The sequence below is a fragment of the Mustela putorius genome, unplaced genomic scaffold (assembly GCF_011764305.1).
Source record: "Mustela putorius furo isolate JIRA1106 unplaced genomic scaffold, ASM1176430v1.1 tig00000095_pilon_pilon_pilon, whole genome shotgun sequence".
In the NCBI taxonomy this organism is placed as follows: Eukaryota; Metazoa; Chordata; class Mammalia; order Carnivora; family Mustelidae; genus Mustela; species Mustela putorius.
In genome coordinates this window covers 27,728,003-27,747,297 of record NW_025421280.1, presented here as the reverse complement: position 1 = coordinate 27,747,297, position 19,295 = coordinate 27,728,003, and the positions used below count along the sequence as shown (strand labels likewise).

Genomic DNA, 19,295 nt, shown 5'->3' with positions numbered 1-19,295 from the left:
CTGGTGGGTGCATGGGAGCCCTCAGCCATGTGGAGCTTTGTCAGGTTTGGCAGCTGGGCCCATCCCACAGAGGCACCTGATCAGGCTGTGGGGGTTGAAACCCTGAAGCCAAAACCACAGAAAGTGAAGTTTCCTTCAACATCTTGTCTGGGTTGGTCACTCAGATGTGTGAGTGAGGAAGTGGGACAGGGCCCGGGGCGAAAACATGAAGAAAAGCAGAGAAAGCAGCCCAGCCGTGGGCTTGGGCAACAGCAGGTGGCCGTGCCCCCAGTGTTTCAGGCAGTAGCCAGGATGGGGGGGGGGTGCCAAGAAGCAGAGGGATGTGATGAGAGGCGTGGGGTCCCCACATGGAGGTCCTTTGGGGTGCGTCACCTCTCCACTCCTCTCCCTGTAGCCGCAGCTCACTCACCTTCCCACCTTGTGTTCTACTGGAACCTGCCACACACATTCCCACCTCAGGGCCTTTGTCTGTGCTCTGCCCACTACCCAGTATTCTTTTCTCCAGCTTTGTGTACAGTGTGGGTGCTCACTTGCTTGAGGTCACCGTGCAACATCTCCCCGATCCTGCTCCACCACTAGTACTTTCTACCTCTTCCAGCTCCATCTTTCATCCTTACTTTGTCGTTATCTGACACTTTCGTTGGTATGCCAACTGACGGTTCATGGGGGCTGGAGCCATGGTCTGTGTTGCCCACTTCTGCATCCCTGGCACAAAGTTCAAGGATGACACTTGGGCTGGCAAGGAGTGATGTTTGTTGAGAGGAGAAATGAATCCTGGGCATGGGTGAGGATTACAGTGTTTCTGGTGGTTTAAGCAAAATGGAGGGTTAGCTCTCTCTCTGGAGGGAGGCCACCCGGGGTTGGAGCAATGTCATGTACTCTTCAGGGACCCCTTGCTCCTAAATCATAATTGTGCCACTGTCACTATGTGGGGTTCACCTCGTGGTCCAAGGTGGACTGCATATGCTCCAGCCATCACATCTACCTTCCAGCCACTGGAACTCAACACTCCCCTCATTTGAAAGCCTGTGAGATTCCCATTTGATCCTATTTTCAGCCTGGAGCACAGATTCTGCTCCTGCTCACCCTCCCTTCACCAGGGCTGCTCTCTGCCAGGTGCTGGGAAAACAGGTGTGAAGGGGTAGGGAGGTCCAACTAGCCTGAGCCAGTCCGGTGCTGTGTGCATTGGTGGAGGACAGGCTGACAAGACAGGAACGCAAGGGACGCATTGCACCAGTTCACGGTACACCAACAGCCGCCTGCCCTCTTCCCTGGTCCCAGCACAGTTCCCAGGAACTGGGGGTGTCTGTTCAGCTCTGCCTCCCCAGTCTGGGGTTGCTGGGGACTGTTGGGTCAGTGCTGAGTCCTCTCAGAACCCAGCATCACCCACTGGGGGGAGTCCTTGTCCCTGTCCCTTGTCCCTTGTCCCCTTGTCCCTGTCCCTGCCCACCCTCCTTCCCTGCCTCACACACCTGACAACTGCTGTTTGTCCTTCTTGGTGTGCCCTGCATCCCTCCTCCAATGCTAGGATTCTAGGCTTCCATACCCCCAACCCACCCCTGGGGCTGCCCCAGCAGCCCCTGCAGAAACCAGCAGTTCTGAAGGCCTTGGCCCCAGGGGAACCAGGAGGACGCAGGTGCAGGGTGGGGCGGGGCAGGGGTAGAGCGGGGATTCCCTCCCACCCCCGACACATTTCACACAGTGGCCATGCTCTGGCTTCCCAGGGAGTTGGTCTCAGCGGCATCCAAGCCCCTCACTGGTTGCCCTGCTCCCGGGGTACCCCTGAACCCAGAAACCTGGGGGTTGTGGGAGGGGAGGGAGTGTCTGCTTTGCTCCTGAGGGAGACCCTAGAAACGGCAGCAGGATGGGTGGGCGGCCCTCGAGCCCCCTGGACAAGCGGCAGCAGCAGCACTTGAGGGGTGAGCCGGCATGGGGTACGGTGGGAGTGGGGGTGGTGGTGGTCAGGGCTAAGGTTGTCAGACACACAGTAGGATGCCCTACTAATGTAAATTGCAGATACGGGATGAATATTTTTGTTTTGTATAAGTATGTCCCAAACTTTGCACGGGAGCATACTTATGCTAAAGAATGATACCTAATTTATCCGGAATTCAAATTTAATTGATGACCTATATATTTTTTAAAGATTTTCTTTATTTGACAGAGATCACAAGTAGGCAGAGAGGCAGGCAGGGCTGGGGGAAGCAGGGTCCACGCCGAGCAAGGAGCCCGATGTGGGGCTTGATCCCAGGACCCTGAGATCATGACCCGAGCTGAAGGCAGAGGCTTAACCCGCTGAGCCACCCAGGCACCCCAATGACCTATATTTTTATTTGGTAAATCTGGTAACCCTATTCAGGGCATGGGCTCAGGATGAGGACGAGGGAGCAGGTGAGAGGTGGCTCAGCCAGATCTCCTGGGATGGTTTTACTAGGTGGACGGGGACCAGCAGGGGGAACAGGCTCAGATTCCACTTCAAGACTAAGAGTGGCTGGTGCCCTCACATGCTTGAGCACCTCCAGTGTGCTGGGTAGTGAGGACACAGTGGGGTTAAGAATGGTTCCCAGCTCCTGGGTTCGTGACCTAGACCAGGAAAGAAGATCAAGTTACAATTACAAAAATAGCAGTTGACTGATAAGCATTGTGGGAAAGCCCATAGGTTCTCCAAGTCGGGGGCAAGAAAAGGGGTGGGTAACTGCCCACTGAGGAGCTGAGGGTCAAGCCAGGGCTGGAGGGTTGTGATGGAGTTTGTTGGTAGGAGATGTGGGAAGAGCATCCCAGGTAGGGGGAACAGCATGTTCACAGGCATGTGGTGTGTCTTGCAAGGACTCAGACCATGCAAGTTCACACTTTAGCCCTACCCTCACTCACTGTGTGACCTTGGGTGAACGACTTCGTCTCTCTAGGTCTCATTCTCTTATTTGTAAAGCAGGGATAGCAACAATGTCTATCTCATGGAACCATTGTAAGGATTCAGTAAGTTACTCTTTGCTATGTTGGTTGTTTTTGTTTTTTGTTTGTTTTTTTCTATAGTGGCTTAAACAAGATAAAGATTTACTTCTCCCGCCTATAGAAAAGTACAGTGGCAGGCAGCCTCATATAAGTTAGACTCCTGAACTCCTTCCACTTCATGGTTCTACCACTCATGGCTTCTGTACCTAAGGCCGTCTCATAGCACATAATAATTGCTGAAGCTCCAGCCATTAGGTCCACATTCCAGGCAGCAGATATGGATTTGTTTTACATACAGTCAAGTGCATACATCTTAGGGGAAGAGCTTGAAGGACTTTAACACTTGTGCGATCACTTTCTAGATCAAGATGCAGAAAGTTCCCTGGTGCTGGGGTGAGGCTTAAAATATTCAGAAACTCTCTCCAGGGAAAGGGCCAGAGGAAACTGGGGTGGAATGGATCTGTTCATTATCTTGTTCGTGGTGATGGTTTCTAGGGTGTGTAAAGGTGTCAAATTTCATCAGATCGTATGCTTTATGTAATTAAAGTTTATTGTGCATCAGTTATAAATTAAGCCTGAGTCACTCATTTCCCCCGCCTCTGACCCCCACGTGGCTACAAGCAGTCTATGGATGGTGAGTGGAATCTGGAGCACATCTTGTTGGGCAGCTTTGGGGCAAGGGCAGGAGCTCACCAGTGGCCTCTCTGCCTATTCTGCCCTCCCCAGGCAGGTCTTCAGGGTTCTGAGTCTATCACCTTACCATGCCCTTGTCGCTGCAGGCCAGGTGGACACCCTGCTGAGGAACTTCCTGCCCTGCTACCGGGAGCAGCTGGCAGCCTCTGTCCTGCAACAGATCTCCCGTGAGCTGGGGCCCAGGGAGCCAGCCGGATGTCAGCTGATGCGCAGTAAAGTGGGTGCCACAAAGGGAGGGGTTGCTAAGGGAGGGAGACGGGAGTTGGGGGGACTTTGGTTCAGTTGCGGGGCCCTCCTGCCTTCCACCTTTACCCTATAGGAGACACCAAGACCTAGGGAGATTGTTAAAAATTCATTCTTTGAATAAACATTCACTGGGCACCTACAGCAGACCATGCCCTGGGCTGGATATATGGGCCGGGAGCGCACAGCATTGGTGGAGGAAGGATCCTGCTTTGCAGTGCCCCCCACCCCCCCCCCCCCCCCCCCCCCCCGCCTCCAGGCTCACAGTCTGACTGGGGAAGAAGTGAGCAAACAAGTTAGCATGTCATGGTACTGGAGGACTTCTGATATGTGCTCTGAAGACAAGATGAAAGGCAGTGTCGAGGGGCGGGGAGCTGGGGTGCAGGGCGGGCTTCTCTGAGCTGAGATGTAAAAGATGAGAAGGAACCAGATCTGGAAGCCAGAGTAGGAAGGAAATTCGAGGCAGGCGGCACAGTCCATGCAAAAGCCCTCAAGGTAGAAAAGGCTTGCCTTGTTGATGGGGCGTGAAGCCCGCCCGTTGGACCCTCAAGCCTTTGCACACATGGTACCCTCTGCCCAGGGCACTCTTCCTGGTGTTCCTCATGCTCCAGCCACGCTTCTTCCAAGAAGCCTTCCTTGATCACCACAGCCCCTTCCTGGGTTGGGTGCTTCCTCTGGGATCCCCATCCTGATGCTTTTCCAGGGAAGCCTTGGGTCACACATCTGCCTCCCTCCCTCGTCTGCCCTGTGAGGGCGGGGGCCATATCCCTTGTGCCCACGTGATGACTATGCATAGGAGGAGGTCAAGAAGAGTTTGCTGATGGAACTTAAGACTGCGGAGGGGCGCCTGGGTGGCTCAGTGGGTTGAGCCTCTGCCTTCAGCTCAGGTCATGATCTCAGGGTCCTAGGATTGAGCCCTGCGTCGGGCTCTCTGCTCAGCAAGAAGCCTGCTTCTGCCTCTCTCTCTCTCTCTGCCTGCCTCTCTGCCTACTTGTGATCTCTCTGTCAAATAAAATAAATCTTAAAAAAAAAAAAAAAGACTGTGGAGCTGCCCAGTCCAGCTCCAGATGTCTCCTGAGCCAACGAATGGCTCCACATGCCCTGTACCACTGCCCCAGTCCTTGCCAGCCTGTGAAATGAGTCTTTGACCAGAGAAGAAACTGAGGCACAGAGAGGTGAGGTGACCTGCCTGAGGTCACCCTGTCAGGAAGAGGCGAGGCATGATTTGACCCTGGAGCCCACGCTAGTTGCTGGGTCCCTGCCCTAATCAAGGGCTCCGAGTTATCCCATCTTTCTCGGATGCCTTTTACCCAGTCGCACCCAACCTGGGCTGGAGGCTCCCAGCCCTGTGGACGCAGAGCCTTCTCTCACCTGGGGCGCTCCCTGTCCTGCTTGGGGCATCTCAGGACTCCAGGTGTCATCCCCACCTGCACCTCTTGCCACCTGTAGGTTCTGGCCACTGGGCCCAGGAAACCATTGACACTGGGGTTCAAACAGTGTAGGGGGATTTCCCCTTGCTTCAGTTTGAACACTTTATAATATACTTATTTTATACATCATTTCTATAACTATTTTTTAAGGATTTTATTTTTTTTAAGTTTTTAATTTTTTTCTTTGTTTCTTTGAGAGAGAGAGGCAGAGATGGCGAGAGAGGGGGAGGGAGAGAGAGAGAAAGAGAACAAGTGGGAAGAAGCAGGCTCCCTGATGAGCAGAGAGCCTGATATGGGGCTTGATCCCAGGACCCTGGGATCATGATCTGAGCCAAAGGCAGACGCTTAACAGGCTGAGCCACCCAGGCACCCCTCTATAACAATGTTTTAATGATATTATTATGAAAAATCTCAGACCTCAGAGAAAGTTTGGAGAACCATTCAACAAGCACCTGACTTTCTACCACCCCATCAAAGAATGAAAATATCACAAATACAGTTAATTTATTCATTGAATATTTATTGGGCACCATCTGTGCACTGGGCCTTGCTCTGGGACCCAGTGATGAAACAAAACACATACAATTCAGGTGGCCAGGGAGTGAGAAGAGCAGCAAAGATAATAAAACAAAAGGGTTTTATTATTAAAACAAAGGATATCCCTCCCTGCCCAAGGGAGGGGTCTGTGGACAGAGGACTTGCTGTTTCACAGGAAGGCGGACTACACCTGCTCCGTGACCCAGCAATCCCTCTTGTATTAGTTAGATAATGCCACGTAACAACACATCACACTGTCAGTGGCTGGAAACAACCCACATGTATTATCTTAAAGTTGCTGTGGGTCAGGAATCTAGACACAGCCTCCTGAGTTCTTTCTTTTAGGGTCTCTCACAGGCTGCAATCAAGATGTTGGCCGGTGGGGGGCACCTGGGTGGCACAGTGGGTCAAGCCTCTGCCTTCAGCTCAGGTCATGATCTCAGGGTCCTAAGATCAAGCCCTGCATAGGGCTCTCTGCTCAGTGGGGAGCCTGCTTCCCCCACCCCCCCCCCCGCCTCTCTGCCTACTTGTGATCTCTGTCCCTCTCTCCCTCTCTGTCAAATAAATAAATAAAAAAGATATTGGCGAGGGGCTGGGGTCTCATCCGAGGCTCAAGTCAGGGGTGGGCTGCTTCCGAGTGATGAGGGGATGACAAAGTGTCTGCCTCCCAGGGCTGTGGGAGGGAATGAAGTCAGTGTGTATTTGGAAGTGTCCCAAACAAGTGCATGGTATTAGCGTGTGAGCAAGAAGAGCAGTGCGATCACATCAGTGCCCGAGTCCTGTACTTGGTGGCGCCTGGGATGGGTGGAGGTGGAGGGTGTTTTCTAGGTGATCTGGACATGGGGATACCGATCTGGGCCCCCGACATCCACTGGTCCCTCCTACAGAAGCTTCCCCGAGTCCGTGAGCACCGAGGGCCTCTGACCCAGCTTGGGGGCCATCCGCCTCGGTGGCAGCCGATCTTCTGTGTCCTGCGTGGGGACGGCCGCCTGGAGTGGTTCAGCCACAGGGAGGTAAGCAAGTGGCTCTTGTCCCTTCCATTTGAGCCTCACTATCCCACTCCCCTCAGCAGCTCCCAATGTGGTCCTCTTTCCTTTCTTCAGTCACCTGCTATGAATTGAGGGTCCCTGTGAGATTGGCCTGGGAGGGGTGGCCATCTCTTGCTGGGCCGGGGAGGTAAACTGAGGTCCAGGCCAGGAATAGGGATTTACTCATGGTCATTAGCAGAGCTGAGGTTGAAACTGTGAGAGTCCTTTATGCATCACATCTGCTGGCGAATTCAAGTCATTTATGTCCCTGGGACTCAGTTTCCATCTCTGTGAAATGGGATAATGGTGGTCTAGGCCACATAGGGCTGTGAGGAGTCAATGAGATAATCCTCATACAATATTTGGGACTAGCTTAGCACACAGTGGGTGCTGGTGCTTGACTACGGGGAGGGAGGGAGGGGGGGTGGAGGACTTCCCTAGTGAACCCTCGCCTTCTCCTGATCCCACAGTTGGGACATGGAAGGCACAGTCTAGACCTGTCCCAAGCTGGTTCTCTCGATGCCTTTCATAGGAATATGAAAATGGGGGCCATCCCCTGGGTTCCACGACCTTGACAGGGTATACCGTCCTGACTTCCCAGCGTGAATATCTCCACCTGTTGGACACTCTCTGCCCAGTCTCCTCAGGTAAGTTTCCTGGATCCTCAAGAGCAGATTTCCTTACCTTAGAATTGTTGACAGTTGGGGCCAAATCATTCTTTGTGGGGGCGAGGGGGGGAAGGGCACCCTGTGCATTGCACCATGTTGAACAGCATCCCTGGACTCCACCCACTTGATGCCAGTAGCATTCCATGCCCCCCATGAGAGGTATGACAATCAAAGATATCTCCAGACACTATCAGGTGTCCCCTTGGGGCAGCATTGTCTTTGGCTGAATACCCCAGCTCTAGCAAGCAAAATATCCACTCTCATCAGAGAGAGAAGGAGACCTAGAACATTGGATAAGAATCCAAGTAGCAAAGGTAAAACAGTAAAACCTGGTGTCAGTGAGCATGTGGGGAGATGGGCACTGGTGGGTGGGCCAAGGTTGAAGGGCTGGGGTGACCAGGAATTTATACCTTCTGGATTATTCCATCTTACTGTGGTCCCATGTATCACCCTGGAAATCAGAACCAAACACTGAAGATTTAGGACACCCCAAATTAAGTAACCAAAAAGAAATTCACTCATTTTGCCCCCACAACAGTGCCCCCAACAGTCCTTTCAACAGTCCTCTCAATATCTCATTGGTATCACTTTGAAGCCCATTTTTCAGGCAAGAGACCCGAGTTTCAGACAGAGAAACTGCGCCCTAAACATAGAGCGAGCAAAATGACTTGGCCGGGTTTGAATCTGGACCTGGCTGAGACCCCAGGGGCAATCCGGGCTCAAATTGCATGCCAGCTTAGCTCGATTAGCGGTGGTTTCCCAGGCCTCTGGGTTAAGGAGGATACTGAGGCTGGGAAACAACGCTGGGAGGGATTGCTGATGTCCATCGTGGGCCCACCTCCCCCTGGGACTGAGCAAGAATAAGGAGAGTGCAATAATGATGGCATAGCTCATCCTTACCAAGCAACTGCGCAACCGCATGGCTCCTCTCAGCCCGTCATGGGTGTTTTCTTCTAGTGAATGAATGATTGTAGAGTGAGTGCATGAATGAAGACAATCCCCTCTGCCCACTTGCAGGAGAGCATACACAGGAAGAGTCTGACCCCCTCCTGGAAATGCCGGTGAACTTCCCCCTGTTCCTCCAGCACCCCTTCCGCCGGCATCTGTGTTTCTCTGCAGCCACAGGAGAAGCACAGCGAGCCTGGAGGCTAGCCCTCCAGGGTGGCATCCGGCTTCGTGGCACAGGTGGGTCCTGGGAAAGGCCAGGCAGCAGTGGGTCAGGAGCTCTGCTCCTGCTGGCTATGGGGTCACCTCAAAGCTTCTAGTTTCCTTATGAAATGGATTGTGGAGGGAGACAGAAGCGACAACAGGCAGTTAGAAGCAACCAGGGCTACGATGGGGACACAGCCCTGCAGCAGCTCAGCCTGGGAGGTCAGGGAGGGCTACACGGAGGAGGGGAGGAAGGGGCTGTCAAGGCTGGGGTCTGACAAGGATAAGGGGTCAGCCGGCTGAAGAAGGGAACAGGACCAACACATATGTTGAGCAGGTCGTTGAGTGCACAAATATACCTTTGTGGAGGGGTAGCGGGGGGTGGCTGTGCAGCCTGGGCGGGTGATGGTCCCGGGGCACCGTGTTCCCTGCAAATGGCACTGCTCAAGCAAAGGTCTGGAGGTGATGAGGCTTGGGCGTTCTGGGACCCGGTGAGGGGGTGGAGGGCTTCCTTCCCGGGCGATGGGGAGCCAGGCGGAGGCGAGAGCAGAGGAGGAGTGGGCTGGCCCTGAGGCGCTGCCCCCTCAGTCCTGCAGCGAAGTCAGGCCCCCGCCGCCCGTGCCTTCCTGGACGCCGTAAGACTCTATCGTCAGCACCAAGGCCATTTTGGCGATGACGACGTGACCCTGGGCTCGGACGCTGAGGTCAGTGCCGAGCAAGGCCGTCCCCGGGAGCCCCTAGGCCCTCCGTGGCGCTCACGGTCCCCTCTCCCGCAGGTGCTGACCGGGGTGCTGATGAGGAAGCTGCTGCCGGCGCTGCGAGCTCAGACCCTGCCCGGCCTGCGGGGGGCCAGGCGCAACCGTGCCTGGGCCTGGACCGAGGTAGGCGCGGGGTCGCGGAGGGGGGGCCTGGACACGCGGGGAGTCGCGGAGGCGGATGGGGGCCCTACCCGGGGGCCCATCTTCCCCCTCCTCTCGTCTGTCCCCGAAACTCTTTCCGCCGTCTCTCTGCGTCTCCGTCTTGGTCTCTCTGTTCTCGCACCCCCGCCCCATCACGGCTCCGTCCTGCGCCTCTGGCCCGTGTGGGGTCCCCTCGGCCGGGCCGGGCAGCTCTTAGACGCAGTGCACGCCGCGGTCCTTGCCGAGGCCTCCGCCGGGCTCCGCGCCTTCCAGCCAGAAAAGGACGAGCTGCTCGCGGTCCTGGAGAAAACCATCCGGCCCGACGTAGACCAGATATTGCGGCAGCGGGAGCGCCTGGCGGGGAGGCTGCGGGGTGAGGCCTGGGGACCGGGACTGGCAGGGAGGGGCGGGGCCGGGAGCCTGAGAGGTGGAAGGGGAACCGGGTGGGTGTGAGGGTGGGTGTAAGGGGTGGGGCCGAGAATTCGGACCCCAGACCCAGCAGGGCAGGGCGGGGTGGGAGGAGGGGTGGGAGAAGGGGTGGGAGAAAGGGTGAGCACAAGGGACTAGGTGTCGGTGGGAGTCTGGGCGTGGCCGAGGCTCCGAGATGCGAGACACGGGTGGGGTCAAGAGGGAGGGACACCCAGTCGGGAGACTGGTGGAGGCGCCGATAGTGGTCAACCTGACTTGGGATATCCCGGTCAGATGGCGGAGGTTCCCACTCGGCTCAGTAACCAAAAGAACCGGCTTGGAATCCGGGCTCTGCCTCTGGGCGGTGGGACTTCGCGCTGACTGCTGCCCTACGCCAAACCTCAGTTTTCTCCTGTATAAAATGGTATAAAAGGGTGCTCAGAGTCTGAGCTCTTGTCCTCCTCCTTGTGCTGAGCCCGGGCCGCCTCCACGCCCTTTGCGGAGCACCTTGTGAAGGAGACCCAGGCTAGTGTCCTCCACTCCCAGTCGAGGTCCAGCGCCCCCTGGAGTCGTGCCTTCACGGAAAGGTGGACACACAGCTGTCCCTGGTCACGCAGAAGCTGCTGAGCACCATGGGAGCCGTGCTCTCGGCAGTGCAGACCCTCCTAGCTCAGGGCATGGACCGCCTGTCTGGCCATCTGCGTGGGAGCTCCTCTGGCACGCAGCTGCGCAAGGAGGTGACTCGTGTGTGTGTGTGTGTGTGTGTGTGTGTGTTCATCCAATGGACAGTGTATTGGCTTTACAGAAGAGTTGCGTGAACTCTTTTTCCTCTTTCTTGAAAACTTCTTTTGAAAACCTTTTCTTAACTTTGTTGTAGGCTGCTTTTTACTTGTTGTAGACCACTATGCTATGGTCATTGGGGCCACAGTTTAAACCATGGTTGGAGAGAGGAGTAAAATGACAAGAGTAGCATTTTACTAACATAAGTCTGGAGCCACCTACCTTCAGATTCCTCCTTTTCCCATTCCTTTGTTGTCAGAGGCCACCCCATCCCCTAAGCCAGTGAATTCTGCTCCATGGAGGTCACCTCAGTTTTTCTGATATTAAATGAAGACCGACTAAGTGCCAGGAAAACTTGAGCTCATTAAGCTTCCATTTCATAATCATCCCCTCCAGGAACTTTCCCTGCTCTTCTCTGCATCCGCAGCTACTTGTGCGGCCCTCCTCACAGATGGGTTTACACACCCCTGTAGTTGTTAGTCTATAGTTTACCTCCCCCAACTTCTCTGTGAGCTCCTTGAGGACAAAGACCATATTGGATTACTTCATTTCTGCAGCTGCAGAGCTCCCCAGCACAGAGAGGGCATCAGGTGGTGGGTATAGGTGTGACAAGGGCTGTGCCTATTTCCTATCAGTCATGCCAGCACTGCATGTTATCCATTTTTTCAGGTTTTACCATTTTATGTCCATCACACCATACCTGTTACTTTTATTATGCATTTTTTTGGTGGCTGAGGTGGGATGTGTTTTCATTCGCGTTTCTCCTACTATGAATTGGCTGTGAGATCCTTGGCCTTTCTTTTCCATTTACTGATGGTATTTTTCTCACTTGCCTGTGGAGCCCAGGTTTACTCATTTGGGGAGATGCCATGGGACCCAGAGCTGATGCAGACCTGCTACCGTGAGGCTGAGAGAAGCCAGGGGCGCCTGAGGCAGCTGGTGGTGCCATTTGGCTTCTTTGGAACGCGGAGCCTGATGTTTGGGGCCCAGGATCTTGCCCAGCAGGTGAGTGGGGAGTGGAAGGCTGAAGGAGGTGGGGGCAGCCGCGTCCACTGAACGGGTGCCAAGAATGTGCTGGGGAGATCATGATGACCAACAGACCTGGCCTCCCTCCCTGGGCTCCCATGTGGTGGGCAGAGTTGTGGTGGGAACACATGGGGTGCTGTGGGAGCCCTGGGGAGGTGTGCAATTCATCTCCAGTGTTAGGAGGGCCTTCAGGAGGAGAGAACTTCTGAACTGAGGCAGCAGGGGGGAAAATGGGGGATGGGTTGTGTCCTGGGTAGAGGGAATAGTGTGGATCAGCACCAGGAGGTGAGGGAGTCTATCTGCATTTGGGGAAAATGAAGCCATTTGGAGACATTGGGTTGTATGTTTCAAGTGAGGGCAGAAAGGTAGGAGATATGCCATCAAAGTGGGTGGGAAGATGGGTCAGGAACTTGAATATGGGGCTAAGGGGTCTGGCTCTGTCCTGAGGGCAGTGGGGAGCCCCAGCAGGTATGTGAGCAGGGGAGGGGCATGACCAGATTCAAGATTTAGGAAGCCCTACCTGCTGTGGGGAAGAGAGGCTGTTGGGGGCAGGATTAGAGGAGGCAAGAAGGAGGCCTGAACTAGAATGGGTGCCGTTAATAGAGAGAAGTGGGGTGCATTTGTAGGCCAAGGGAATGGGACCTGCTAAGGTGGGTGAAGGAGACAAGGATTGAGAAGACCAAGCGCTGCCTGGTACAGTTGTTCATTTTGTACACTGCACAAGAGCACTCAGCTAAAGAGGTGGAACTCCGACCAGCCCTCTGCTCCCCAGACTGAGCACTCTGGCACCATCCTCCAGAGGGAAGGGCATTTTCTGCCAAGATTATACATAGGTTCCCACTGTTTGCATGACTCCCAGGTCCTGAGTGGAGGGAGAGGCTGTTTCTTGAGACAAAAAGGAAATTGGGGGAAAGTGGCTGATCAGGTTAGTCTGGATGCCAAGAAGGGTCAGCCGGGTAGGCACAGGGCCCAAAAGGCCAGAGTGTGGGTTCCCAGGGGGCTTATGAGATGCTCTTTCCACAGCTTATGGCTGACGCCGTGGCCACCTTCCTACAACTGGCAGACCAGTGTCTGACCACAGCCCTGGACTGCACCCAGGCTGCCCAGCAGCTGGAGAAAGTCCGGGGGCGTGTGCTGAAGGTGAGGTCTACTGGGTGGCCATGGCTACTCCCATGGCCTGGGTACTCCGATGGCCCCTGGACCGGCTGCTGTGTGTGTCTGGCAGAAGTTCCAGTCAGACAGTGGCTCAGTGCAGAGGAATTTTACCCGTGGGTGGCTGCTCTCCATCTTCTTGCCCTTTGTGTTGCACCAGCTGGAGGGGAGCTGCACAGTGGTGAGTAAGAGGGCACGCATGCGCACATCCTAGAGGACAGTCAAGGGTCTCTGTCTTTCTGTAAAGTGGGCAGAGTGCTCTCTCCCTTGGAGTCACTGTGATGATAAGAGACTCTTGTTCCCTAAGCCCTATGGTTGGGATGTATGGCTCTTTGGGCTCCCACAATGCTCTCTGCTTCTCCCATGAGAGTGCTCAGCATCTGTCATTTGAAATCTGGAGAGGGGGGTGGGTGAATGCACCCAGGCATCGCATATCAGTGGGTGACATGGGCCTTAGGGAAGTGGGGAGGCAAAGAGGGAATGTGTGTCTGTTGGGGGGTTTGCCGGATGGTCAGGAAGGCTCTCACTGAGAATGACACTCGAGAAGCAGTGAACTGAGGGCATGAGCCATGTCCTGGGGAAGCATGGACCAGGCAGAAGGCACAGCAGGTGCAAAGACCCTGAGGTCAGCCAGTGTCTGGTGTGTGGGAGGAATAGTGAGGAGGCGCACATGGCTGGAGCTTGGTGAGTGAGGGCATGGGAAGGGGGTGAGAGAGAAGGTCACAGGGGCCTGGTCACACAGGGGCATCAGGGAGGGGTCTGCCTCAGTGGCTGACAAGATCCTCTTGCCAGGGAAGATGGGTGGGAGGGCTAGTGGAGATGCCTGCCCTATGCGCAGTAAGATGTGATGTGCTGTTTCATTGATCCCCACAACAACCTGAGGGCATATGGATCAAGGAGTCCATTTTAGAGATGAGGAAATTTAATCCCAAGGCCCCCCCAGCTAAACAGGATCAGAGTGGCCACCCTCCCCTCCAGACTAGCCCCTCAGCCGCCTCTGTTCCAGGAGCTGCTTGAGTTCGAAGGAGACGTCCTTGCCGTGGGTAGCCCAGCCCTGACCGTCAAGGGCATCTATAAAGACATCGTCCAGGGGGTCCTGCTGCAGAGGATCGATGGAGGTAAACCCCATTCCTCTTTGCCTCAAGGAAGCCTCGTGACCCCTGGCTGTGTGTAGCAGCCTCTACCACATTCCCTATCACCTCTTACTTCCTGTCAATACTAGTCCGTTGATGGAGGGTAGGACTGGGACAGATGGGAATGGGCTGAGCGAGTCTTCGAGGGGCACTGATGGCAGTTCCCTAAAGGAGGGGGCATTGGAACAAGGCTCTGAGGAGTGTGTAGGATGTCTTAGGATGGGGGGAAGGAGGCAAAATGGAGAAGTTGGGGGTAGACATTTATATTTATTCATTCAGCAACTCCCTGTTCTTTCCGGGCTGACATTGAAGCCCCCAGAGTTCTTGGATCTTCTGGGCTGGGCAGCGGCTCCAGAACCCTCTCTTCTCCTTCTTGCTTCATCAGTTTGCATATGAGCCAGTGCCTGAGACTGCAGAAACGTGCGCTGGGATGCGCCATGTGAGGCTGAGGGAATGGCGTGGCATCCATGTGGCTGATGCAGAGGGCATGAAGGAGAACGGAAGGAGAGGAGGCTGCTGGGGCAGGTGTGCAGGGCTTGAAATAACAGGCACAGGAGGTTCAGGAGGTTAGGCTTTATTGAGCAGGCAATGGGGAGCCATGGAGGGTGTGTGAGCAGAGGGCAACAGTGACCAGACCGGAAGCCAAGGAGGAGGCTGAGGGCACAGTCCTGGAGGCAAAGGATGGATTCAGGTAGCTCTCCCCTTTCTTGGGAGAAAGCCAAAGACAGTAGGGTTCTGGGAACCAGGAGGTAAAGGTGAGGATGTCTTTGGTCCTTGGGCATCCATGCAAAAAGAACCCCCTAAGTTCCCTTAGAAAAGGGGCTTTTCTTTTTATCTTTCTTTCTTTTCTTTTTGGAAAGGGGCATTTTCAGTGGAGGAAAAGCTATTCTCTAATGGGGGGTGGGTGGAAATCCAGAAACAGGTAATCTCAGAGAGTTTCTGTCCTAGAGGTTTTACAGGTAGCGGTATTCTATCCTTAATTGACTTGTAATGTCTGCTTGGGATGCTGTGTTGGGGACTGGTGGGACTGGTGGGGGGCTCAGTGAAGGGGTGGGGATCGGCTAGCCTTGTCTGCTGTGAGCACAGGTACGGAGAGAGGCTTATTTGAACCACTTGTTTTGGATTCCTGGTTGAGATGTTTCCTCCCATCCTTTGCCCTCTTGTGACCTCTCTGAGGGAATGCATGGAATCCTCAGGTGGGTGCAAGCGTTTATCTCTCGCTTTAGAATTGAAAAGGGCCCTTGGTGCCAGAGACGTGTCCTGCATTCTGGATGGCTGCTCGGAGGCCCCATGGGACCAGACAGCAGTAGGTGAGGACATCACAAGCTCTTGGGTCATGCCAGTGAATTGTTGGGGGAGTGGGGGGGCTTGGCATGGGGTGGGAGGGATGGTTGTAAGTGTGGATTCCTGGATGGAACAACATATACCTTATCTCCTGACCCAGCCAGTTGGTCAAGCTCATGGAGTTCTCAACACTGCAAGGGAAGACTGTGGTGATGGGAGCCTCGGGGCCACTGCAAGCAAGGGCTGTACTAGGAGATGGGTATAGGGAGCCAGGCTCAGGGCCAGGGCAGCCTGGCCTCCTGCTGCAGGATCCTACAACGAACTCTTTGTTGGAGCAGTAAGTGAATGTAGGGCTGTGGCTGACGCTGCTGGCAGGGCAGAGATCCTCAGCTCCAGTCGTGAGATGGAAATGCATCATGGGGACTTCCCTGAGATGTGGCAGAAAACAACTGGTCCACCTAGAAGCAGACTGGTGGGCAGGACAACTGTAACCTGGATGTTCAGAACCCAGGGCGGGTGCAGGATTCTAGAACAGCTCACAGCTCAGTCCCCTTGAGTGTTGCTGTTGAACACACCCAGCTGAGCGCCCCCATACTTTTCACCCACAGAAATTCTGAGATAATGTGTGTTGTTTTTAGCTGCTAACTTTTGGGATCATTTGTTACACAGCAATAGCTAACTGATACACTCATACATTGCTGATCTGGCCTAGTCATAGTGATCATAGTCGATCACTGTAGACAAACTGATGAGTATACACAAGTGTGGGGATAAATGGAGATTAAACTGTTTTAGAAAGACTTCTGAGGTCAGAATATTTGGGGATTCACGAGCAAGAATGAAGGATTGCAAACAGGCCCCTTAATCCATTTGACAGAATATACCCAGTGATGGCCATTTTACTTCTTCTAACTAGTTAGTCTTCCAACTAGCTGTTAGTGCTACAGGGAATGACGTTGTACATACTTTCCAGGAATGTGCAGGTCTCTGTGGGTAAATCCCCCAGTGTGAAATCTCAGAGTTTCGAGCCTTTGTGTTTGGCATTTTAACAGCAGTTTCCAGAGCACTCTCCACCAGGCTGGTCCCACCTGCTGCCCCTCCCCCATGTAAAGGTGGCCCATTTCCCCAGCAGCACAGGCTACCAGCTGACTCAGGATTTCTTAGATCTTCTGAGTGAATAATGGTGTCTTGGCATCATTTTTACAAGCATGTCTTGTTGGAGATGAGATTAAGCATCTTTTTGTGTGTTTAAGAACTATTTTAGCTTCTTTTCTGTGAAACTTTGTTCCTCTCCTTGGCCCACGCATCTCCTGGGTGCTTGTCATTTTCTGCCTAGTTTCTTTTACGAGGGCTTCCATGTCCAGAGCATTTACTTTGTGTCAGGCATTTGATATGTTTTTGCCTCCTGATGATACTTTCTATTTTACAGATGAGGAAGCTGAGGCTCAGAGAGGAACTCGCCCTGGGCAGCCAGCCTCTGGCACTGAGGTCCAGCCACTCTTCCCACTGCCTCCTCCCAGAACATTCTGCAGTTGAATCTTAGGCCACCTCGGTCCTTATTCCCATTGGGTAAATGTCTACTAACAGAATTTGGAGTCAAACATATGCACCATTTCAAGGCTTTTATAATCCTCATACCTCCACTTTATTCCTCTCCAGAAAAGCTGGCCTCTTTCTTATACTCCCATCAACAGCATTTTTGCATATTCTCCATATCCTTTCCAAACACTAGACAGTTTCATAAAAGAAAAAAGTCAACTTGAGACACACGCAGACATTTCATTGTTTAAATTTCACTCATGGTGGCACTGAACCTAAAAATATGTTTATTGGCCATTTTTATGTTTCTGCTTTTGTTTTGTTTTAAGTGAATTGCCTGTTCATGACTTTTCCCTACTTTTCTCTTCAGGAGGTTTTATCTTTTTCTTATTGATCTCTAATAACTCTTTGTATATTAAAGCTATGAATGCTTTGTTATACAGGTTACAGGTACTTTTATTCTCAACCTGCTGGGGGTCTTTTGGGTTTGTTTATTTGCTCCAAATTTTAACTTGGTATCAAGTGTCCCCGCTGAGAGTGAAGCATTTGCTGACTTCCCTCTGCTTGCCAGGAAGAGTCATCTGTCTCCTTGGGGTTTGGCAGCTTCTCCCTATCACAAGCCTTCCAGCTGCTTCCGGAGCAGATTCCGGAGGGATTTCCCCACGGTGCTTCTCTGGTTCAGCTTTCATAGGGGAATACGCATGCTGCATGGGAATGGTTTCCTCCCATTCCTCCCTGGAGTTTTTAGCCTCCCCAAAGAGAAAGATTTTCTTCACTTTTCCTGACTTTACCCTCCAACTCAAACTTCTGAGATAGATTAGTGTTTCATAGCTCTTGTACAGCTGGGTGGGATTTTTTTGTTTTTGTTTTAATTTTTAACCCAGAATGTGATGCTAATTCTGCAAAATTGGAACAACAAGAACTTGTCATCCTGCCCTCTTTGAGAAGATCACTATTTGTGGGGCACCTGGGTGGCTCAATGGGTTAAGCCTCTGCCTTCAGCTCAGGTCATGATCTAAGTAAGGGTCCTGGGATCAGCCCCAAATCAGGCTCTCTGCTCAGCAGGGAGCCTGCTTTCCCCACCCATGCCTGCCTCTCTGTCTACTTGTGATCTCTGTCAAATAAATAAATAAAATCTGTAACCAACCAACCAAACAAACAAACAAATCACTATTTGCTTTTGGTTTAAAAACTTTCAGTCTTTTCTCAGTTGATCAGGGTATGGGACGTGTCTTGTCACTCTGTTTTTCTCACTTAATATGACTGATCTTTCCTTGTCAGGCCTATAGAGTGTAAAATTGTTTTTTGCCATTTTGTTATAGAAAGTTTCAAATACACCCCAAAAGCACACCCCTGTGTGCCCCCACTCGGATTCAGCAGTGACCAAGTGTGGCCAGATCTCTTCCCTCTACTCCCATCCCTCACCCCCTTAGTCAGTTAGGTAACCAGGACATTTTAGGGTACGTTTCCAAAATATTCAGCTAAAAACTGAACTTGAACAAATGACCGTTGTAGAAAAACAAACAAACAAACAAACAAACAAACTAGAGAACAGAAACAAAGGAGAGATGAAATTCGAAGAGAGAGATGGACAAGGACATGGGGAGGAGGAAGGGCAAGTATCACGTGACTCCGCTAGCCATGCTGGGAGATTTGAGGCATTTGGGTCAAGCCCACCTCCCTGTCTTACTTCCTTCAGTTCAGGCCCTACTGTCCCTTTGAGCACAAGGTTGCAGGACCCTGAATTTTACGTAACAGTACTGAATCTCTCCCCTCACCGTCATATTAACAAATGTATACCTTAGCATCCTTCTTAAAACTTAGTTTTTAAGAACGACCCAAAACCAATCCATTAGAAAGTACATTGGAGCATTGGGAAACAATCCCTTAGCAGCATTTCTATGGAAATTCCCGCCCCACCTGCGGAGCACGTGCTCAGCGCTTACAAGTATCATCTGGCTCCATCTGACGCCAACCCTGCGGTGTCGGTAAGGTGTCTATTTTACAAATAGACAAATTGAGGCTCTCACTGGGAGTCCACAGTGGGGGCTGAATTTGAAGCCAGGTCTGGGGACTCTAGAAACCGCAGGCTTAATACCCAACAGCCCTTTGAAACCAGGTCCTAACTAGCCAGGTCCGCCTGGTGGCAGAGACTGGATCCTACACAAATGGAAGTGGCACGGCGTATTAGGGGAAGGTCCAGGCGGGGGCGGGTGTAGGGAGGAACGGGGCGTTGTGAGCTCTGACACCTTTATGGCACTGAGTCACGTGAAACCGGAACGCTAGGAGCACTCTGTGCCTTTAAGGCGGGAGCGGGGGGCGGGGCGTCGGGGCGGGACTGACGTGACTCCCGGTGGGAGTCGCGTACGCAGCA

The 19,295-nt window shown here is 53.1% G+C and overlaps 1 protein-coding gene across 2 annotated transcripts; it reads left to right on the top strand.

Moving 5' to 3' along the window:
• The first annotated feature begins 1,672 nt into the window (after positions 1–1,672).
• Positions 1,673–17,954, top strand: NIBAN3 (niban apoptosis regulator 3). 2 transcript variants are annotated; one of them, XR_006607277.1, is made up of 16 exons: positions 1,673–1,919; positions 3,732–3,862; positions 6,743–6,868; positions 7,416–7,530; positions 8,569–8,736; positions 9,289–9,404; positions 9,477–9,581; positions 9,810–9,972; positions 10,554–10,744; positions 11,634–11,792; positions 12,837–12,953; positions 13,039–13,146; positions 13,972–14,083; positions 15,325–15,408; positions 15,543–15,719; positions 16,812–16,889. XR_006607277.1 is itself a non-coding variant. In XM_004761019.3 (15 exons), exons 1-15 carry the CDS (start codon positions 1,865–1,867, stop codon positions 16,916–16,918), a joined length of 1,857 nt encoding a protein of 618 aa, XP_004761076.1. In that variant the 5' UTR covers positions 1,675–1,864; the 3' UTR covers positions 16,919–17,954. The 2 variants fall into 2 exon arrangements, 1 of the variants encoding a protein (XP_004761076.1); XM_004761019.3 differs by lacking the exon at positions 15,543–15,719 and having other exon boundaries at positions 1,675–1,919; positions 16,812–17,954.
• The last annotated feature ends 1,341 nt before the right edge of the window (positions 17,955–19,295 follow it).